Source organism: Camarhynchus parvulus, chromosome 5, assembly GCF_901933205.1.
Source record: "Camarhynchus parvulus chromosome 5, STF_HiC, whole genome shotgun sequence".
NCBI lineage: Eukaryota > Metazoa > Chordata > Aves > Passeriformes > Thraupidae > Camarhynchus > Camarhynchus parvulus.
The window spans coordinates 24,102,344-24,120,894 of record NC_044575.1 but is presented as its reverse complement, the minus strand read 5'-3'; the positions used below and the strand labels follow the sequence as shown (position 1 = coordinate 24,120,894).

Sequence of the window (18,551 nt, the reverse complement as noted above, 5' to 3'; positions counted from 1 at the left end):
ACCAGTCCCAGCCTCTGCTGTTTACCCTCTTTATGTGGCAGCTCTGAGCCAAAATAGCAAAACCACATTCTTTTGCTGTCTAATCATCCTGATCTTCATAAGCAGCAACTGTTCTCTTTCAGCATCTCAAAAGGCACAAACAAATTAGATTAGGTTTAGGGTAATGAGGTAGGAAGGGACTTCTTGGACTATCAGATCCATTCTCCCACTCTTGTAGATACCACATCATATAGTCCTTTCTCTATTCCAGTCAAGCTCTGTCTGATAGTGTGGGTATTTCTTCCCCTGACTGCTCTAGCACATACCTGTTCCAAACACTCCCATGATTTCGAGCTCTGATTTCCAGTCTAACATAAGCTGTGGCTAGTCTGAATCCTTTTGTTCTTCTTCAAACACTGATCTTTAGTATACAGGACATTACTGAGCTTTCATTTCCTCTGCAAAATCATCACCAATCATAGCCTTCATTTGGAGGTACCAAATCCAGGATTTATCAAACCAAGAAGTTCTTAACTTCTCTTAAAAAATGGAGGTGATTAGTTCCTTGGAGCATCCTACAATTCTCTACATTGGTTGCAGCTTCAGCTCATGTTTATGTCCCAGGGGTGAGCATAGTTGACCCCTCATTTGCGATGAGGTCTCCTCCTGTTGTCTTCAGCAACGATGCTTCTACTTTTCCTCTTTGTAGTCATATTTTAGCAGTAGAAAACTGAAGGGTTATTTGGTAAGGGGGAAATAAACTGTCTTGAAATATATCAAGATATTAGGGCAAATTGACATTTGTGCACAAACTTTTCAGCGTGCAGCTCTGTGAGCTGTTTCAACTCAAAGCCTAGATCAGGCCATGTTTTATAAGTTGTTTTTTTCTTGGTCAGGTCTAGAAATGGAAGAGATTTTTGTTCTCATTCTGGCAGATATTATTGCCTGTTAGGGCTAATACCTCATGAGAAACCTGTGTCTGATTTTAATGTGGTTAAATTGGAAGCCAGATTTTCACCTTATTTGGAAATAAAACATCAGCCTAAAGCTAACCCAAGCCCACAAGCCTGCTCCATCCATCTGCAGTATCATCTACTGTGATTATTTAATTTACAAACATGTGCCATAATTATATCCCAGTGCTACATTTGCAGATTTGGTATTCTGAAAAGAAGAGAAGAGCAAGGGTTGCAGAGGAAAGATTTATCAGCTCTTTGATTCACCAGGAATGTGTGGAGAATCAGGTGATTACATTTTGTGTGTAGCAGTGGTGTAAGTCTATAAGAGGGACTTGTGTGAGAGAATTTAGGAGATTTTGGTGATATGTTTGGATTGGAAACCTAAATCCTTGTCTTGCTTTGGTACGGCTGTGATCACAGCAGCAATTTGCAGTAATTTTGACTTAAACAGTTAACATTTTCTCCAAGCTGTGGACACAGCTATCAACACTGAGGTCTTGCATGGCATGTTATTCTCCTCAAATGCCTAGAGAAACAGGTAATTCTAGATAACTACATTGACAAACATAAATGTGTCCAAGGTTCAGACTCCCAGGAGATAAACCCTGTCTAAATCTGGGCTTCCTCTATGCTGTCTGTGTCATTCCTGACTGCCCTGTCCAACCCCCTCTTGGTGCACAGCAGTTTGTATATGACTGCAGGGTGAGACAGTTCATTGCCCTGCAGCAGATGACTGTTATTCCATGATGTAAACATGAGTGCTGGTGCAGAGGAGAGGGCAGGAAGATGTGGCTGTGGAAAGAAGTAAGGGCAAAATCTAGTGACACAATTAAAATTTGAATTAAACCCTGGACTTCCTCACAGATTTCCACTACAGACGGTACTGATCATCACTCCACCTCACTGTATATAGAATATTCCTTCACAGTCATCAGCATTAAAAGTACCCTATATTCTCAGAAGCCGTAGGCAAATAGGTGTAACCCCCTAAATGCACCAGCCTCCATAAGATACCCACAAAGGTGTAACATGCCTCCAGGCTATGAGACAACCCTGTAACTGCTTTGAGAGTGCTGCAGGTACCTGTGTCCCCCACTCAATCAAGAGACCTTGTCCCAAGAGAAGGGACAGCACTTCTGAGTGACCTTTTGAATGCTGTATACAAATTAAATGCAGTAAACAGAATTTCAGTGGCTATGTACCCTGGGTATCGCAATTACCCATGAGAACCTGAACGGGAACTTACACGGGGAGCCATAGGACAATTAGGATTTACCGTGGAAGAGATCAAAGCTCAGAATCTTGCCAGAGCCCGCCTCCTAACCATTAACCAACCTCCCAAGCTCTTCAAATCCATTGTCAGAAACAGACTCCTGCAGACCGGTAAACACTGGGTGGAACTGTATCGTGCCCGAGCAGCAATTGCAGACCTGCAGACCGCGGCTCCCCTGACACTTTGTTTTCCCACAGGTGGACTACCAATATCTGTTGCTGCTACATGTGCATTCCAGAGCAGGCTGCCCTTTGTAAGCCCACCGAGCGCCCCCATGGAAGCCCTAGGGCGTAACCCATCTGTCCTAGAGTGTGAAAAAAGCAGGATGGGAACATGCTTTTGCAGTGAGAAAACCTTTTTCCCATCACCAGCACCCTGTGGCTAATCCCTCAGTTGTGATCCTCAAGGGAGATCCATAAATGATAAGCCTGAGAACTGAAACTGATAACTTGGCAGAGACAGTGATCTTAGAGCATTTTATGGTATTCTGATCCCTCTTAAACCCAGCCCTTCACTGTTTAGTGTTAACTGCCTGCCTTTCCTTGTTTCACAGGAGGGATGTGAACTTTAGGACTTTTCTCTTGCTAATTCCCTCACCCATTCCTGTTAAACGCTAGCGCCTCTTTTGGTGTAAAACGTCCGATTGAGCAACATAATTAAATTAAGCTCAGACCATTGTCTTCCAACCCGTCTTTAGTCTGAAATTTGCTGTTTCTCTTTCAGATTTAAACAAAGTCTTTGAACTCCTTAAACTTTGCCCGTTCTTTCACATTCAGCAGTTGATGTATTATAATAAGTACTTTCTCCAGCAGATGGCAACACACTTCTAAATTATTCACAGCATGTCTGAGAGGTAGAAGTAGTTCCTAAGCAAGTCAGGAGATGAAGTAGAGTTTGAGAAAGGGACTTAGTGCAATATGGTGCTTGTCTCCCTTTGGAATGTTCAAGAAAATATTTTTGAAGTTGGCGGCATTGTTATTTCATTTAAACTTACTATCCTTAAATCTGAAAATGTAGTATAATGCTATTCTTGTGGCTCTTTGCCTCCACATTTAACAAGAGCGGCAGTGAACAGGTGAACCAGAACTTCTCTGTGCGTTTCTCAGACATTGCCTTTATTTCCAAAAAGCAATGAAGTAGTTCAGAGGCCAGGATAGTGGGAGCTGTATTCTAATATTGTTTCTCTCTCCTTTTTTTTTCCCCCCAAAGGCATTTCAAAAGCACACATCTCCAGTTCTCAGCAGAAGTATCCATTTGCTGCTATAGAATTATAAAGCATTTTTATTGCTGAAGACTCAGAAACTATGGAGTTCTTATTAATCAAAATCTCTATATAGGAAAGAACGTACTAGAATAATTCTTCCTTAGACTTCTCCTGTCATAATTTTTCTCTGACTGGGTACAGCCTGATGTTTCACTGACTTTGTGTTGTGTCTGTTTCTGCCTCAGCGAAGTTGATAGAAAATGATACAAAGAAGCGTTTGACATCACTTCCTGAAGATTACAGTAACTAGACAAGGCACACCACAAGGGAAAACCGGGCTCGGGCTCTTGTCTTCACCCTTTTGTCTGTCGCTCCTTTTAAGTGGTAATTATAGTTAGCTCGAATTTTCCCAGGGAGGAAGCACACTCAGGTGCATGACAAACACTGGGTGACTCAGAAGTGGTTGTGTCATTGCTTGCAATTACGAATTCGACCAGCTGGGCAGCGGCTGTACCTCGATTTCTTCAGTGTCTCTTGGCATCATGGGATCCAGTTTGCTCTGACACCTACACTCCAGTTTAGCCCCCTCTCAATGTAGATCCCCACCCACCTGCCCTGTGCGTGATGGCATTGTCTCCTGTTCTCAGTGTGCCCCCCTTTCCCATTGTTTAGGTTTCTCTTGTGCAGCTCTGTGAACAGACTCAGAAATGGCATCCCAGGACACCATTTGCTAAGGAGCCATATTGACAAATGCGGCCCACTTGTACAAATGCAGGTAACGCTGAAGGCTGGGTTTGCTCACTACCATGTTAGGAGGGGCTGATATTTTTTTTTTCCTTTCCCTTGGTGAGAAGGGAGCTATGCTATTTTTAAAACTGCCACCTCCCATAACATACGATGATTTTTCTGAGGCAACATGAGTAATTTGCTAAGCTTTGCAAAAATGAGGGTGGCTTTCACTCTGTGAGTTTCTGACAAGACTGGGAAGCAGAATATCATCCAAGGAGGCAGAACACAATGATGTCAGAGGAACAGAATACAAGGTTGTTGGAGGTCAAATATCGCTTAGGAGCCACTGAAAGTCAGGACCACTATCTGCTAAAATCCCAGTGTCACCATTTCCCCATATTATAGTACTGTGCTTCAGAATGGAAATTATATGGAATAGTTTGAGCTGATCTCTAGTTTCGTCTTCGCAAGGGACAAGCCCATGTGTCCTCCTCATCCAAACTGGCTTATGTACTGTTCTTGATTTGGTCCATAGGTGGACTTCTCCTGCCACAGCAGTGGTGAGAAAAGTTATTATAATTAATAGAAATGGGTGGAACAGGAAGTGTCTTCCTCTAAATACCTGGGTTTTTAATAACAGGACTTTGTACAGATGTATAAAGTTTCTTTAGTGGTGACAGTCACACACTGCCTGAATACAGAAATCTATTTCCACTGTAAATCACTTTAATGGAGCAGCTTTTCTGTGCAGCCCAGCTGAGTAATGGCTGCAAACTAACAGGACCTGAAATCTGTATTTGATCTGCCTGGAAAGAGTTTGATCTTCTGCACTTAGTTCCTGGTGGATAGGAATTCACATAATGAGAAATACCATCATAATTTGTAGTAATTATAATTCCTGGGAGTGAGGCCAAATACAGCCTTGCAGACTGTGTATTTCCCACTCAGGCACAACTGATTTTGGCAGAGGAGCACGTCAGGCAAGCAGCATACAATGGGGCTCTCCTAATGTACCTGCTACCTACATAGGCAGAGCCAGTCCCTAGAGCTGTTGGTTCAGCAGCTCAGGGAATGGGACAGACTTTCACTGCAAAAAAGCCAGAACTGTGAAAAAAAATCTAGCAAACCCAAAATATCTGACTGCTCTCTGCATTGTGAAACTAAACCTGCATCCACTGTTAGCTGTCAGGACCAAGGAAAGACCTGAGAAACGAATCCATGGGAGCAGCCCTGTTTGTTTGCTTAATCACTTTGTTTAAATATAGATTAAAAATCACTTAAGCTCATTGACAAATTAAGTGTGTGTCACCAAACGGTTGTCAGAAACTGAAGGGGAAAAGGAGCTTAGTCCCAGAAGGAAGAGATTTTAGGTAAGGAATAAGAGAAAAAGGGCTGGATCTGTGGAGTGGGGCAACAGTGTATCTTCTTAAGGGAGATACATTCCTAAGCAAACAGCAAATAGGGAACTTGAACTGTCAACTTTTCATCTCTTATCCCTGCCAATTTGGTGAATAATCCCTCATTTACATTCATTTCTTCTGATTAAATGGAAATGTCATAGTTCACAGAAAGTCAGCCAGAGTCTGAAATGCATTGGGAAAGCTTTGTAAGATCATTGTTTGCTGTGCTGCCTGTCCCAGCTGCAGTGTACTATGTCCTTGCTGGTCCCATTGGAGGCACTGCCACAGCTCACACACTGCAGAGTATGGCCTGCCCCAGTGCATTCTGCCTTTTCTAGAACAGTTCAGCTGTCACCTGGCTCTGAACTAGCACTGAAGAGCATGGCACTGGAAAAAGCCCATCTAATGCAAACCAGTCCCTTGAGATAGCTGCCACTTGCTCTAGCAAGACTACCTGGCACATGTTCTAGCAGCAGCCTAGTTTCTAATACCATCCCCATTTTTTGTAGCTGTAGAAATTTAAGGCTGTACTATGTGTAAAAACATATAAGGGGTTGATTCAAACAAACTGCTAGAGAAAAGTGCCGAGGAGAAGCCTTCTTGCAGTTCCCAGGAAGCTTGTTGGCTGTCTCCAAAGAGTGCACATGCTTTGTCCTCTGAACCTGAAGGGTTACAGTGCTCATGACTTTCTGTCACCCACAGGGAAAAGCGCTCTAGACTGTGCCCGACTTAAAGAATTTTTCTCAAGTTCAACATTAGTGTAGGTGGAACACCTTTGTATCTTTCTCAGCATGGATGCAAACTACAGCAAGACAAACTCATGAACTGCTAATCAGCAGCTGCTTGCAGCACAAACCTGCCTAGTGCAGACAGGTCTGCCTTGCTGAGAGGACCCTGAAGGACATCATGGTAACTAAATGAGTGTTGTTCATTGATAGCCTGAGTTTAGCTCCTCCATTAGGAAGCAGCTCCACATTCAAAGCTAATGTTGCAATATTGGGTATTGCAGGAATTAATACTTTCCCTCCAGTGTTTCCAATCATTTGGAGGTGCTACACTGGTGTGCAGTGATGGCTGAGATAGTGTGGCTGGATCTCTCCTTTTAAGTGGTGTGTTCCCACTTCTGTGTTTAGTCATACTGCTTTAGACGGCGAGCTCCTCAGGGCAGGGATGGAACTCTCTTCTTAGCTGCCAAGGGCGCAGTGTGGTGTGGGAGCTACCAGAGGTGAATATGAAAAACAGGCAGCAGACTGGGAACTCCTGCACTTATCCATGCAGCTGGGAAAATACACTTTGCAGCTTTTGCCAGCAGGTAGGAACAGCTTGGCTGGGCCCCAGCAACCCAGTAATGCCAATCATGTAGTTAACAGATGGGATGACTTTTGGCCATTTGTTTTATATTGTCCTTCACAATATTGACCAGCACTGTTGGCTTTACTTCTGTCCTGATTTCATGGCAGAAATCACAGATGCCCCAAATGGCACAGTGGAGCTGCTGCTTTCAAAAAGCAAGCGGGGGCGACTTGGATGGAGCGCGACTTTCCCGTGTGTGCGCGGCTCAGAGCACGGCGTGACACCTGCCGAAATTCCGAGGGCAGGCGCCGCTCGGGGCCCTGGCGGGGGATGGGGGTGCAGCAGCGGGACCCTCGCCCGCGGGACGGCGGCGGGAGGAGGCGGCCGGGCCGGGCAGAGCAGGGCTGGGCCCGGCCACCTCCCGGCGGGGCGGGACGGGGCGGGACTAGGGAAATGGGGGCTGGTTTTGTGCGCGGGGTGGCAGGTGTAGTGATGAGGAGCGAAGCTCGGCGGGCTGGAGAGGGTGGCTCCGCACGGCAGCTCCGACAGCAGCCCGCTCTCAGGAGCATGGCAGCGGCCTCACCGCGCCGCTCCCCACGCTGAGCCCTGTCGAGCCCGCCGTGCCACCGTCAGTGTCATCGCCATGCCTCCCCAGGAGCTCCTGGATTACGCGCCCGCCCTACGGAGACACAGCCCGTCCCGGGGCAGCGGCCCGGAGCTGGGAATCAAGTGCGTGCTGGTGGGCGATGGCGCCGTGGGCAAGACCAGCCTGGTGGTCAGCTACACAACCAACGGGTACCCCGACGAGTACCAGCCCACCGCCCTCGACACCTTCTCCGGTAGGTGCCCGCCCGGGCTGCGCGGGGCACGGGGTGGCCGGGAGGATCCAGTCTGGAGCAGCGAGACCTCGGGAAGCTCGGGAGGAGCGGGGTCCCGGCGCGGATGGAGGCGAGCGCTCCCGGGACCGCGGGCTGCGCACCGGGGGCTCTGCGGGCAGCGCGGCCTGCGGGCACACAGCCCGAGGGGATTTCTGAGACTCGGACCGAGTCCCTCCGACGTTTTGTGAGGTTTAGCAGGTGGAGGTCCTCCGTTCTGCATCTGTGTCAAGTTGATTTGCAAGTTCTATGAACTTGGGCATCTTCCTGGTTTTGTGGTGTTGTTATGACTAAATAAAACGGGGCTTAGTTGGGTTTTTTTGTTTGTTTGTTTTTTGGTTTTTGGGTTTTTTTGGGTTTTTTTGTTTTTGGTTTTTTTTTTTTTTTGTTGTTGGTTTTTTTTTGTTGGTTTTTTTGGTTTTTTGTTTTGGTTTTTTTTTTAATCGTTAGTGGTGGTTTTAGCTTCAGAAATCGCCTACAGTGTAAGGCTGTGATTTTAGCTTCAACTGGTACTCGAGAAAACCATCCTATTCTCTCCATATCTGGTGAAGTTTGCATTGAACAGAGGTTGTCAAAAAGTTGACAGGTTTTATAAGTCTGGCTAGAATTGCAAGCTGATGAACTCTCATTAGTTTCCACTTTTGTAAATGCTATCTTTGTTCTTGTTCTACACTCCTCTTCCTTTGGGATCCAATTTCTAATATAAACCCCAGGAGAATACAAAGCCCTTTGAAAGACTCCTTATCTTCATTTGATATGAAGAAACACAGCACTACTTGACAATGTAGATTGGTAGATTAGAGATGTGCTCAAGTCAGACCAGGAATGAGACATCTAATGTGTCATAGTCTTAGGGCTGCTTAGAGGGAGTGTTTTGTTTCAATGTCCCCCCTCAGTTGCTCACTCTGAGAGCTGTTGATTTACCTTGACCTTCTCCAAGCTATTCCACTGTTACTTGAAGGAACTGGACTGGGAACACGCTGCTGTTCATGGTCCAGAAGCCCTTTGTGAACAAATGTAAGGAATCATGAGTCCTCCAAGGGAAAGGTTACTGCTCTCTCTGCTCTCTTTGCATTAATGTGTATGGATTAGAGTAAGAGAGGCTTTACATTAGTGTAGTTATTAGACTGCACATTTTTGAAAGTGCAAATATATAATAAAATGGTCCAGAAAGGTGAAGGCAAGATGAGTGCAGAGACTCCCTGACTAACAGCAGGTATTCTGAAGATAGATGCACATGGGTTCAGTTCCAGTCTGGATGTCCCAGTACTGAGTCTGCCTTCAGAGGTTCATAGGATTTGTAATTATATAAATCAAAACCATTAAAAATGTGTCTTGTGAAGTTCACTTTCTGCTTATTGGGAGGAAATGGAAGAACAGACAAGTTTCCTTTCCCACTCCTACTCTTACCCTGGGTAAGCCTGAACAAAGTCCCTTCCTGGAGTCAAATATTATGCTTCAGGATCCAGCTCAGAAATTTCAACCCAATTCCTTCCACTTTTGAGGAATACCTGCCATTGAAACAGCCTGCAGAACTCAGCAGTTTAAATTCTAACCTTAATCCTGGTCATGGGACTGTGATGCCAATAACAAGATAGGAGAAAGTGTTGCATTGTCAGGGGGACTGTCTCTGGGACAGTGACCCAGCCACACACAGATGTAGTCTGGCTCTACCTCCTGCTGGGTGTCGCTGCCAGCTAGAGCAGCCTTGAGTGAAATGTGCACCCGGTGACCTTTCTCCACCAGGCTATCCTGTTCTGCCAGCCCCTTGCTATTGTACCATGATCTATCCTCATCCTGAGGGTGTGGACCTTGTGAGGGCGGTATTTGGAGGGCTGTTGCAGAGTTGCCAACGTAGCTCAAGCTAGCAGCAGATGGGATGAAACTCTGTGCAAACGCTGGAGCAGTAGGTAATATGTGTGGTGAGTTTCTTCTGAAGATGGCGAGACATTTCAGAGATGCTAATTCCTTCTCTCAATGCACTTGTGAGACAGAGAAAACCAGATACTAGAAAGTCAAATGCCTGCTGCCTTGCAGATCAAGTCAGGATCTAGCAGGTTCTTTGATCAGGAACAGGTTTCTCTTCCTCCTCTGGGGCAGATATGGTAACAACCCAACTGTTTCCCAGTCACACGGGAGCAAAGACTTTCAGCTACGCCGTGAGGAGTGGCTCTGTGGTGGATGCAACCACCTCTTCTTTTTTCTTCCAGTCTTGGTCTCCCACCAAACTTCGGTTCATCTTTTTGTCTGTGTCCCCCTTTTTTTCCCAAGACTGTTTTCAGGGAGGAGTGCTCTCCTTCAAAAGCTTGTGTTAAACTCTTCTGTCACTTCTCACCTGACAAGTTACTTCAAGAATCACAAAAGATTTATCCTGCCTTTGGTTGTAAGATTTTTTTGTTTGTGGGTTTGGGGGGGCTTTTTGGTTTGGTTTCATTGTTTTTTTTGGTTTTTTTGGTTTTTTTTAACAAAAAAGACAATAAGGCCTCCTCCCTGCACACAGCAGTGGAGTTTTGCTAACTCATGTCAAGTGTCAGCCATTGACACCTTAGCCATGATGTCTGCCTCTATTCATCCAAGCACAGCCCCATCCACCTTGTCAGGACTTTTCAAGTGATTTCCAGCTCCACAACCCCTTTTTCCCTCTCCTCAGTTCCTAGCCTAATCTCTGTGGTGTCTATGCACTTAAACATCTGGCAGTTTCATTCCTGATTGCCGACAGAGGTCCTGCCAGCCTTCAGTCTGAGTCAGCTGATACCACATGAAGGCTTACTGTGATTAGGGAATGAAATGGGAGCAAGTCTTACAGGTGTAACTCAGCAGTTTTTCGGTGTGTGGATAGTTTGAAAAGGATTTCACTCATCACTGTTTCCTTCATAGCTTCTTCATTACAAAGGTGGGTTTTTCCTTAGCTAGGACATTCACATAACATTTTTTAAGGCCAAATTTCTGGTCTGGATGGGAAAAATCTCCAACAGCTTGTTTGATGGAGACTGATTTGAATTTTCTTGGCCAAGAATATAGGAACAAATTGCTGAAGTTCTCTGGTTTTATCCTTATCCTTTCTCTTGGGTTGTGGAAGAAGAAGAAGTGGTTCTCAGGGAACTGTTTGGCTAAGGGCTCTCCTTATCCAGAGGAGCAGTTGTCCAGTAACATGGAACTATTCTTTCAGAATTCTGGAGATGAGCACAAAACACCTGAGAGCTAACAAAACAGGTCTGCTGCAGTTCTCTTAACGTTTCCAGTGTAAGCTTCAAGTCTTAGTGAGGTTTGGGAGGATGCTCAGCTAGGAGGAGATGTGAGTGACTTCAGTGAGTCTGTTCAGCAGGGTGTGAAGCAAAGCGCTCAGGAAAAACCTTGAGTGTATGTGTGAGTGTACGTGTGTATGCTGGCCAGCTGTTTTAGACTCATCCTTATTCTCCTTCTGCTACAGTGCAGGTCCTCGTGGATGGAGCCCCAGTCCGAATTCAGCTGTGGGACACTGCTGGACAGGTAAGCTCTATCAAAATAGCTGTCAGCTCTGGCCCTGTGGGACAGGCATTGTTTTTAGGCTTTGAGGAAGGAGGTGTTTAACTGGGAAGAGAGGAAATGCACTGGTCCAGCACCAGCCATTTGCTGGTATGGCAGTCACAGACAAGTGAATGACAGATGCCCACAACTCTGAAACTTCTGTCTGAAACGTGGCATGACCACGAAGTCAGTACAATGCCCTGCCTCTGTTGCTATCCTAGTTAACTTGTAGAAAAGCTACTGCAGCATCATTCTGTTAGAAGAGCAGTCCAGTGAAGATTTTTTTCCCCTCCCTTTTCTACAGGAGGACTTTGACTGTTTGCGCTCGCTTTGTTACCCTGACACCGACGTCTTCCTTGTCTGCTTCAGTGTGGTAAACCCAAGCTCCTTCCAGAACATTACAGAGAAATGGATCCCTGAGATACGAACTCACAACCCGCGGGCGCCAGTGTTGCTCGTGGGGACACAGGCAGACCTGCGGGATGATGTCAATGTCCTCATCAGCCTGGATCGCTACCATGTGAAGCCCGTGCCCCGGCCTCAGGCAGAAGGTCTAGCTGACAAAATCCGGGCTGAAGCCTACCTGGAATGCTCAGCACTAACCCAGAAGAACCTTAAAGAAGTTTTTGACATGGCCATTGTCAGCGGTGTTGAGCACAAGGCACGTCAGGAAAAGAAGATGACTGCCAAAGGCATCAAGACTCTCTCTAAGTGCCGCTGGAAGAAGTTCTTTTGCTTTGTCTGAAGCTGCTTTGAGGGAGGGGAAAAGGAACACCCAATGCCAGAATTGGCTCTGCACCTTCTTGGAGTGACTGCTCCTATGGCCCCAGCAAGGAGGGTATGATAAGCTGCTGGGCTTGGAAACCTGTCTCTTGCTGGGTACAGTATCAGATGCCAAGGAGACATGAACTAGATTTCCATGGTTCTGAGATGTGGAATGGTCCAGGCAGCTGTAATTCCTGCTGGACACATCTGTAGTGTCCCAGACTAATGAGAGCCGTTAGTACATCAAGACTCAGTAACCCAGAACAGGCAGGTTCCTTACATTGTTCAAAATGACCAGTTTTCTGGTTGAAACACACACACTTTCAGAGTTCTGATGTAGCATAATAAACATGAGGGACTTCTGAAATCAGCCTGTGTTTTGGCTGATTTACAGGCGTGGCAGAGAGTAGGGCAGGGGGAGTAACATGCAACTGCAATGTGGTCAGGCATGGGGTGCAGTTTGTAACATGAGACTTGGGTTCCCCCTCTGATTCCATTTGCCGAAATAAGTAGAATTCACTTGGCTGTGAAAAAGCAGCTCTCTTTTTTAAAGGTCCTGTACTAGGAGTACTGTTGAGAAGTTATTTCCTAAATAAAGGCCATTAGCAGGCTGAAGAGAAAATGCACTGGGAGCTACAGTAATACTTTGAGCAAAACCTTCTCTGAGAGGACTCTCTAGTCCTCTGGGTGCAGGTGTTACAGTCTTATCCTAAGAGGTAGTTGTGGAATTGGAGAGCAACTTTGAAAGGCCTTTTGTGTGTGTGGTGTTTCGAAAGAAAGAAGAGGTGAGGAAGAGTGAGGTGTGGCTCTGTCTAGCAGAGAAAAAACTGTGTCAGCAAAGGATTTATAACACTACCAAGGGGTCAAATGTAGATGGAGGGAGAAGGGAGAAAAGGAAGCAAATAGAAAGGAGAAAGATGGAATGAAGAAAGGTAGATGGAGAAGGAAAGGAGAATGAATGTAATTAAATTAAAGTTGTGATTCTACTTAGCTGAGATGCTAATATGCAGGGTAACTTTTAGGGACCTGAAAATTTTGCTAGTGATATGAATTTCAAAGTAATGTCAATACACTCAGTTCTGAATCTAAAGGAGGGGGTTGTAGTGAGAGAGAGTTCCTCTTTATTATGGAAGTAAAATCTCCCATTTCAGATCTGCACAGAAGAATGGAATTTACATTGTACTGTTTTTCCTGAGGCTACAGAACAGGAACAGAGGACTCAAGGTTCTTTCTGTTATCTTCCCTTTTTCAAAAGTCACTGCTTGATCTGCTGAAATCAAAAGCAAAGGAAATCCATGAAGTTTTTGCTGGAGAAAATAATTCCTTAAGTTTCACTCCCTTCCCCTCTCACCAGTTTCTCAGGGGATTAATACCTCAGAGAGTCTATTCACATTTTATTATATTTTATTACAGAACTTGCAACAATTTCTAAATGTTCTGTTGCAGAGACATTTCATTTTGGTTTATGTAGCAGAGAGCATGACAGGTCTGTCAAAAGATGCTTTTGATACTCAGGGGATTCTCTGCATCTGGCCACAGCCCATCACTTTGAGGGCACTCTGGAGTAATGTGACAGAAAGAGAAATAGCTGTGGATGGTTTGCCCTAGACCAAAGACAAGCACAGGTGAGGTGGTGAGCCTGTAGCAAGGCAAATGTGACTAATGCAGTCTGGCTCCAAACAAACGCCTCTCAACAGCTCTCACAGCCAGCTGGTTTTGTAGTGCCGCTTCTGTAGTTCCCAGGATGTGAGACAAGATGCTGTCTCCGTGGGCAGTACTGCAGGATGAAAGAGGTGAACTGTCCCCGGGAAGGGAAGTAGCCCACAGCCTTGGAGCTGCTTCTAGGATAAGGCTCAGAGACCTGAAAAGGATGGTGCAGCAAAATAAGCTGAATATTGAAAGGACTCCTCCAACTGAAATGCCATTTGAGTCCAGTGAGGAGTCCTAAGAGATGGTGAGCAGAGACAGTAGCTAGAAGTGACATGTCTGACACAGGTCTAGGTAGGACACCTGACAAAGTTCTCACTCAGCAATGCATCCCTGCGTGTATATCGTACCTGTACAGGCACCTTTGCTGTATCACTAGTTCAGGTTGTCTGTTGGGTCTTTACACGTTTCTTTAGCCTGTGAGACCAAGGGCTGTGGTGTGACCTGCCAAAGAGCATGCCACATCCCTGTGGAGCAAATCCACAGGTGGAAAGAACACCAGCCTCCTTCCTGCCAAGGACAGCAAGGGTTGTCCTGCAGTAGCTTGGTATGAAACAGGGGTTATTTCGTTCTGGAAAAGAAACTGTGCTGAGAGCTACTTTTGTTCTATGTGATTGTGTCTAAAATTTCTTCAAATAAATTTTTTTAATGTCCATAATTTGTGTTTGTAATTTTGTCAGTGCAAATTAAGTTGGGCTTTAATATGGAGAGGGAGTTTACTGACAAAAAGCATAACAGGGAAATGGCCCCACTTCTCACTCCATGTCCTAACCCCCACTAGCAATGGTAAAAATCCCCTCATAGCTGAAACTTTCCAGGTTCCTTCTCTTACCTCAGTTAATCTTTCTCTACCTCAGCAGCCACTCAGTATGGAGGCTGCTGAGGGGGATGGAGTAGCAAACATCCAGGGCTTTCAATGCCTGTCCAGGGACCAGTCAGGAAGCCCTCCCAGCACCCACTGAGCCAAGCCCATGAAGGACTTGCATTTGGAGCCCTAATGACAGCATGCTGCTCTATCATTAGGCTGATGGGTAATTTAGGACCAGCTTCACTTCACTTACCTTGGCAGTTAAACACTGCTCAAGTGCTGAAAAATTTTGTCTGTGATACATAGGATGCAAAGGCTCCATCCAAGACAGCTCACAGGACTAACACTTTTAGCCCTGTCTTCAGTATTACAGATAGGTCAGGGCTCCTGCCTGTCCAGATGTGGGGCCCCATAGCTGCTCCAGAGTCAGAGGGCTGGAAAGTGAGGTTGCTGAAGGAGGAGTGTGGAGGTTCAGCAGAGACCTAGGAAAGAAAATGGACAAAAAAACAGATTAGCAGAGGTAATGGGAAATTACCTCAAATTTAGAAATTAGAAGGGAATAGGAAATCACTACCGATAAAACATGATTTGGGAACTTGTGTTTTGGGTGAGGAGGTTGTTGTGATTTTTAGGATTTGTTTGGGTTTTTTTGGGGGGAGGGGGCATAGCTATTTACCAAGTCTGCAATCACACTCTCCTTCTACAGACCCACTGTTTACTATGTGTAAAGTAACCTATGGGAGTATTTAGAGCTGGCTCCTAGCTTTGTAACTTCCTGGCACTAAATCTTACAGAAGCACCTGTGAATGGAAATAGCAGCAAAGTGTGAATTAACTTTACAGGGAGTGAGTCATTCTACTGAGCCATATCCTGTCATATGCACAATAAGCACTCTAAACTCCCTGAAATCCGTGAACAAAGCTGAACTCCTGGGTGTGGGGAGGTGAATCTATCTCATTAAATGGAGTTTCCTACCAAAGCCACCTGAGGTGTCTGTAAAGCCTTGCTCTCATCCTCTTACGGTGCAGTACTGGATCTGTGCTACTACCTGGCTTTGGTAGAGTCTGGGCTTGTTTCTGCCTTGCAGTGCTGCTTGACCAACCTGTATTTTCAGATGCTGATGAGAGCACAGAGGAGTTCCTGGGAAACTGTTGCTAACACAAGCCACCCCACCAGGCTGGGTGAAATCCATTGCTAGGCCAGCACAATTCCCCACAAGTGCTGCTTAGTTTCTTCCAAAAAGGATCCTTATGATTAGTTGGATCTGACTTGTTCCATAACAAAAGCTCAGCATCAAATGCTAAAAGCACCAACATTTCTACAGGGTAGAAATTCTCTAGTACCTTCTTTCTTGCTCAGGGCTCTGACTTGGATCCTGGGTAGCAGACTCCTGCATATCCTTGCATCCAGCAGAGTAACTGATAAGGAAGACTGTCCTTCCTGTACTGGAGAATGCTGGTTGAGACCCAGTATAGGTAACAGTACAAGTACTTCAGTACAGGTACACACCATGTTTTGTAAATCCACAAGAAGCCAGCGTGCTTGCTGCCATTGCCAAAGGACCTGAGCTTGGATGTCAGCAACAGTAGGGACACAGTATGGAATGGACCCTTTAGTTTCCTTTTTCTGTAGGTATTGCACCCTAAATGGGCTTAGCCGTGCCAAAAAGGTTTCCAGCTAGTAACACTTTCCTCAGTTTCCACTGAACTCTGACTGGGAACTAAACCCCAAAATAATAACAAGTTTCATCTGACTGAGCACATCCTCATTCCAGCACCAAAAGGGCAAGTCTGAAAGTCCTTCTGGAGATCTTTAGGCCCTGTAGGTCACATCCTATTTATTTTGAAGGGACAAGCTGAACTATTACCAGGTCAGGAGCTGACATGAGCCCAGCAGGAGGAACCCTGCGGAAATGCAATTACCTCGGAATGGCCCCCTCCCCCCATTTCCTGAGAGGGTGTGATTACATTGACAACCTTATCACTTTCTTAACACTCCCCAATTTAATCCTCAGGTGCTAACTGGCTTTTTCTTCAGATTGCTCCAAGTTTAACCTATTTATCAATTAGGCCCAGCTTGGAAGCAGGGCCTGACCTTTCTCAGCTGTACTGGCAGATAGGTAGCCTGCTTCAACTTTGCTCCTAAAACATTCCTGCCCCTAATTTGGGCTAGATTGGTCCTTTCCCATGGTCTTCTCTGCAGTCTCTCAGAGAGCAGTGTGGGAACACCACAAGAGCAGAAGGGAGCAGAGGCACTGCTCAAACAGATGCTGTCACCACAAGGCGTGTTTGTCCTCTCACAGCCTATGTGCTAACTGAACTGCTGCTCTTGCATTCTGCTGAGAGTCCTTTTTGCCCAGGGTGCTGCCCTTGGCCACATGGTCTGCTTGTACATCTTGAGTCAGTTTACATCGTTGCCTCTCTTTGACGGTGCTAAATCACTTTGTAGTGAGCCTAGGAGATAAAACATTTTTCCAAAGGAACGACTTGAACTTTACAGCATGGCTCTAAGACTGTCCTTCCTATAGTGGAGAATGCTGGTTGAGGCCCAGCATTTGGTCTGCATGTGCTCCCAGAGAAGGAATCAAAGAGCTGGCCCAGCTGGCACCTGGGCCTCCTGGAAGCTGCTTACTCATGCCTCTGCAGAGTCCAGCCCTGGGCTCCCCATTCCCACCGTATAAATACAGCATTGTACTTGCAAAGACCTATTGCACAAGAGGGCAGGGTATGTCTCAACTTATCCCTGAGACAGGTTCCCTTTGCTGCAGCCCCATGTGATCCTGGTTCCCAGGGTGACACCATGCCCTTTCCAGCTCCCAGACTGAGCTGCTTGGCATCCAAACTTGCAGGACTTGTTCTAGAGGAGCAGGAGGAGATGTGGGTCCCATCCTCCCCCGCCAGCCCCTTATCCCCAGCTCTACCCCTAGGGCAGTGTTGTGAACTGAAATACTCTGGTTTCTGCTGCTATGGAGGAACATCAGGTGCAAAGAAATTTGGCTGTGGGACAAGTTTCACCACGAGTCACTGAGCCAGGCTTTTCTTTCCCATGAGATAATCTTGGGCGGGGCAGACAATCTCTTAAAATTAAAATACAATGAAAATACACGGGCTTCCCAGGGTCTGGGGTAAAGCTCTCTTTCCTTGTTTTCTCAGAAAGCGAGCCAGGCACTGCTGAAACCTTCCCCGGGCTTTCAGCGCAGAAGGAAGCACTGCAGTGGCAGCCTCAGAGCCAGGCCTGGTACCTGCTGCTCCCCCAGCTGGCAACAGGAGCTCACCCGTGGGACCTGGCTCTGCCGGTGGTGAGGGTGGAAGAGCTTGACCTCCTGTGGAAGAGAGCCCAGTTTAGTGAATCAGTCACAGACAGCAAAGCCCCCTTCCTGTGACTGCACTGCCAGTCACTCTGCTGCTGGCATGGTGGGATTTCCTGGTGGGGACAGCACTGGAGATTCCCAAGCAGCTACCGACATGTGAATGGTGGTGCTGGTGGTGCCATCACAGATGTTAAACTCTGCAGGGAGCTCAGGGTGCTCAAGCCGTGGGCTTGTCCCTTCATCCACCATCCTCATAAACATCTCACCCTGCCAGGGAGCTTAACACTGCTTCTCCAGGTTAACACCTGGTTACATTGCTCAGTGGCAGCAGGGACACAGGGATGTAGCTGGAATCTGCCAAGGATCTAGCTGGGATCTCCCTTGGAAGTTGGGTCAGTACCTCAGCCCTACACACTGGAGAACCTTTCTCATCCAAAAGGGAAAGTCAGCATCACGTGCCGAAGGAGAGCTCATCGTGGGAGGATTTGGTTTTCCCGTCAGAGGCTGCATCCCTGCAGGGCTGGATGGGAGAGAGGCTGGGAAAATGCTGCCCAAGCAGTGCCCATGGGTTTCGATGGTGTTGCAGAGCCCTCGCTGCTCTCCTGCAGGGAGCCCTTTGCCGGGCTGCGCGCCTGGGGAGCGGCTGTGCCCGGGGACAGCCGGTGCCTGCGCGGCCGGAGCCGCTGGGATGGCTCTCCCTCTTCGCAGTGAGGAGGCAGCAGGAGCACCCAGCTACGGGCAG

At 46.6% G+C, this 18,551-nt stretch overlaps 1 protein-coding gene across 2 annotated transcripts; it reads left to right on the top strand.

The window, feature by feature from the left end:
* Window positions 1-7,274: 7,274 nt before the first annotated feature.
* On the top strand, window positions 7,275-14,344 carry RHOV (ras homolog family member V). Of its 2 annotated transcripts, none has more exons than XM_030949281.1 (3): window positions 7,275-7,676; window positions 11,143-11,201; window positions 11,524-14,344. In XM_030949281.1, the coding sequence occupies exons 1-3, from the start codon at window positions 7,481-7,483 to the stop codon at window positions 11,962-11,964; spliced, it is 696 nt and encodes a 231-aa protein (XP_030805141.1). In that variant the 5' UTR covers window positions 7,275-7,480; the 3' UTR covers window positions 11,965-14,344. The 2 variants fall into 2 exon arrangements, with proteins under 2 accessions (XP_030805141.1, XP_030805142.1); XM_030949282.1 differs by having other exon boundaries at window positions 7,334-7,676; window positions 11,148-11,201.
* Window positions 14,345-18,551: the final 4,207 nt, after the last annotated feature.

What these genes read in the sequence shown, in the direction of transcription:
- RHOV (XM_030949281.1), top strand. Translation starts at nt 7,481, where the DNA reads ATGCCTCCCCAGGAGCTCCTGGATTACGCGCCCGCCCTACGGAGACAC. An exon ending in CGCCCTCGACACCTTCTCCG is followed by an intron (nt 7,677 to 11,142) that starts GTAGGTGCCCGC and finishes CTTCTGCTACAG; the next exon opens with TGCAGGTCCTCGTGGATGGA. An exon ending in TGTGGGACACTGCTGGACAG is followed by an intron (nt 11,202 to 11,523) that starts GTAAGCTCTATC and finishes CCTTTTCTACAG; the next exon opens with GAGGACTTTGACTGTTTGCG.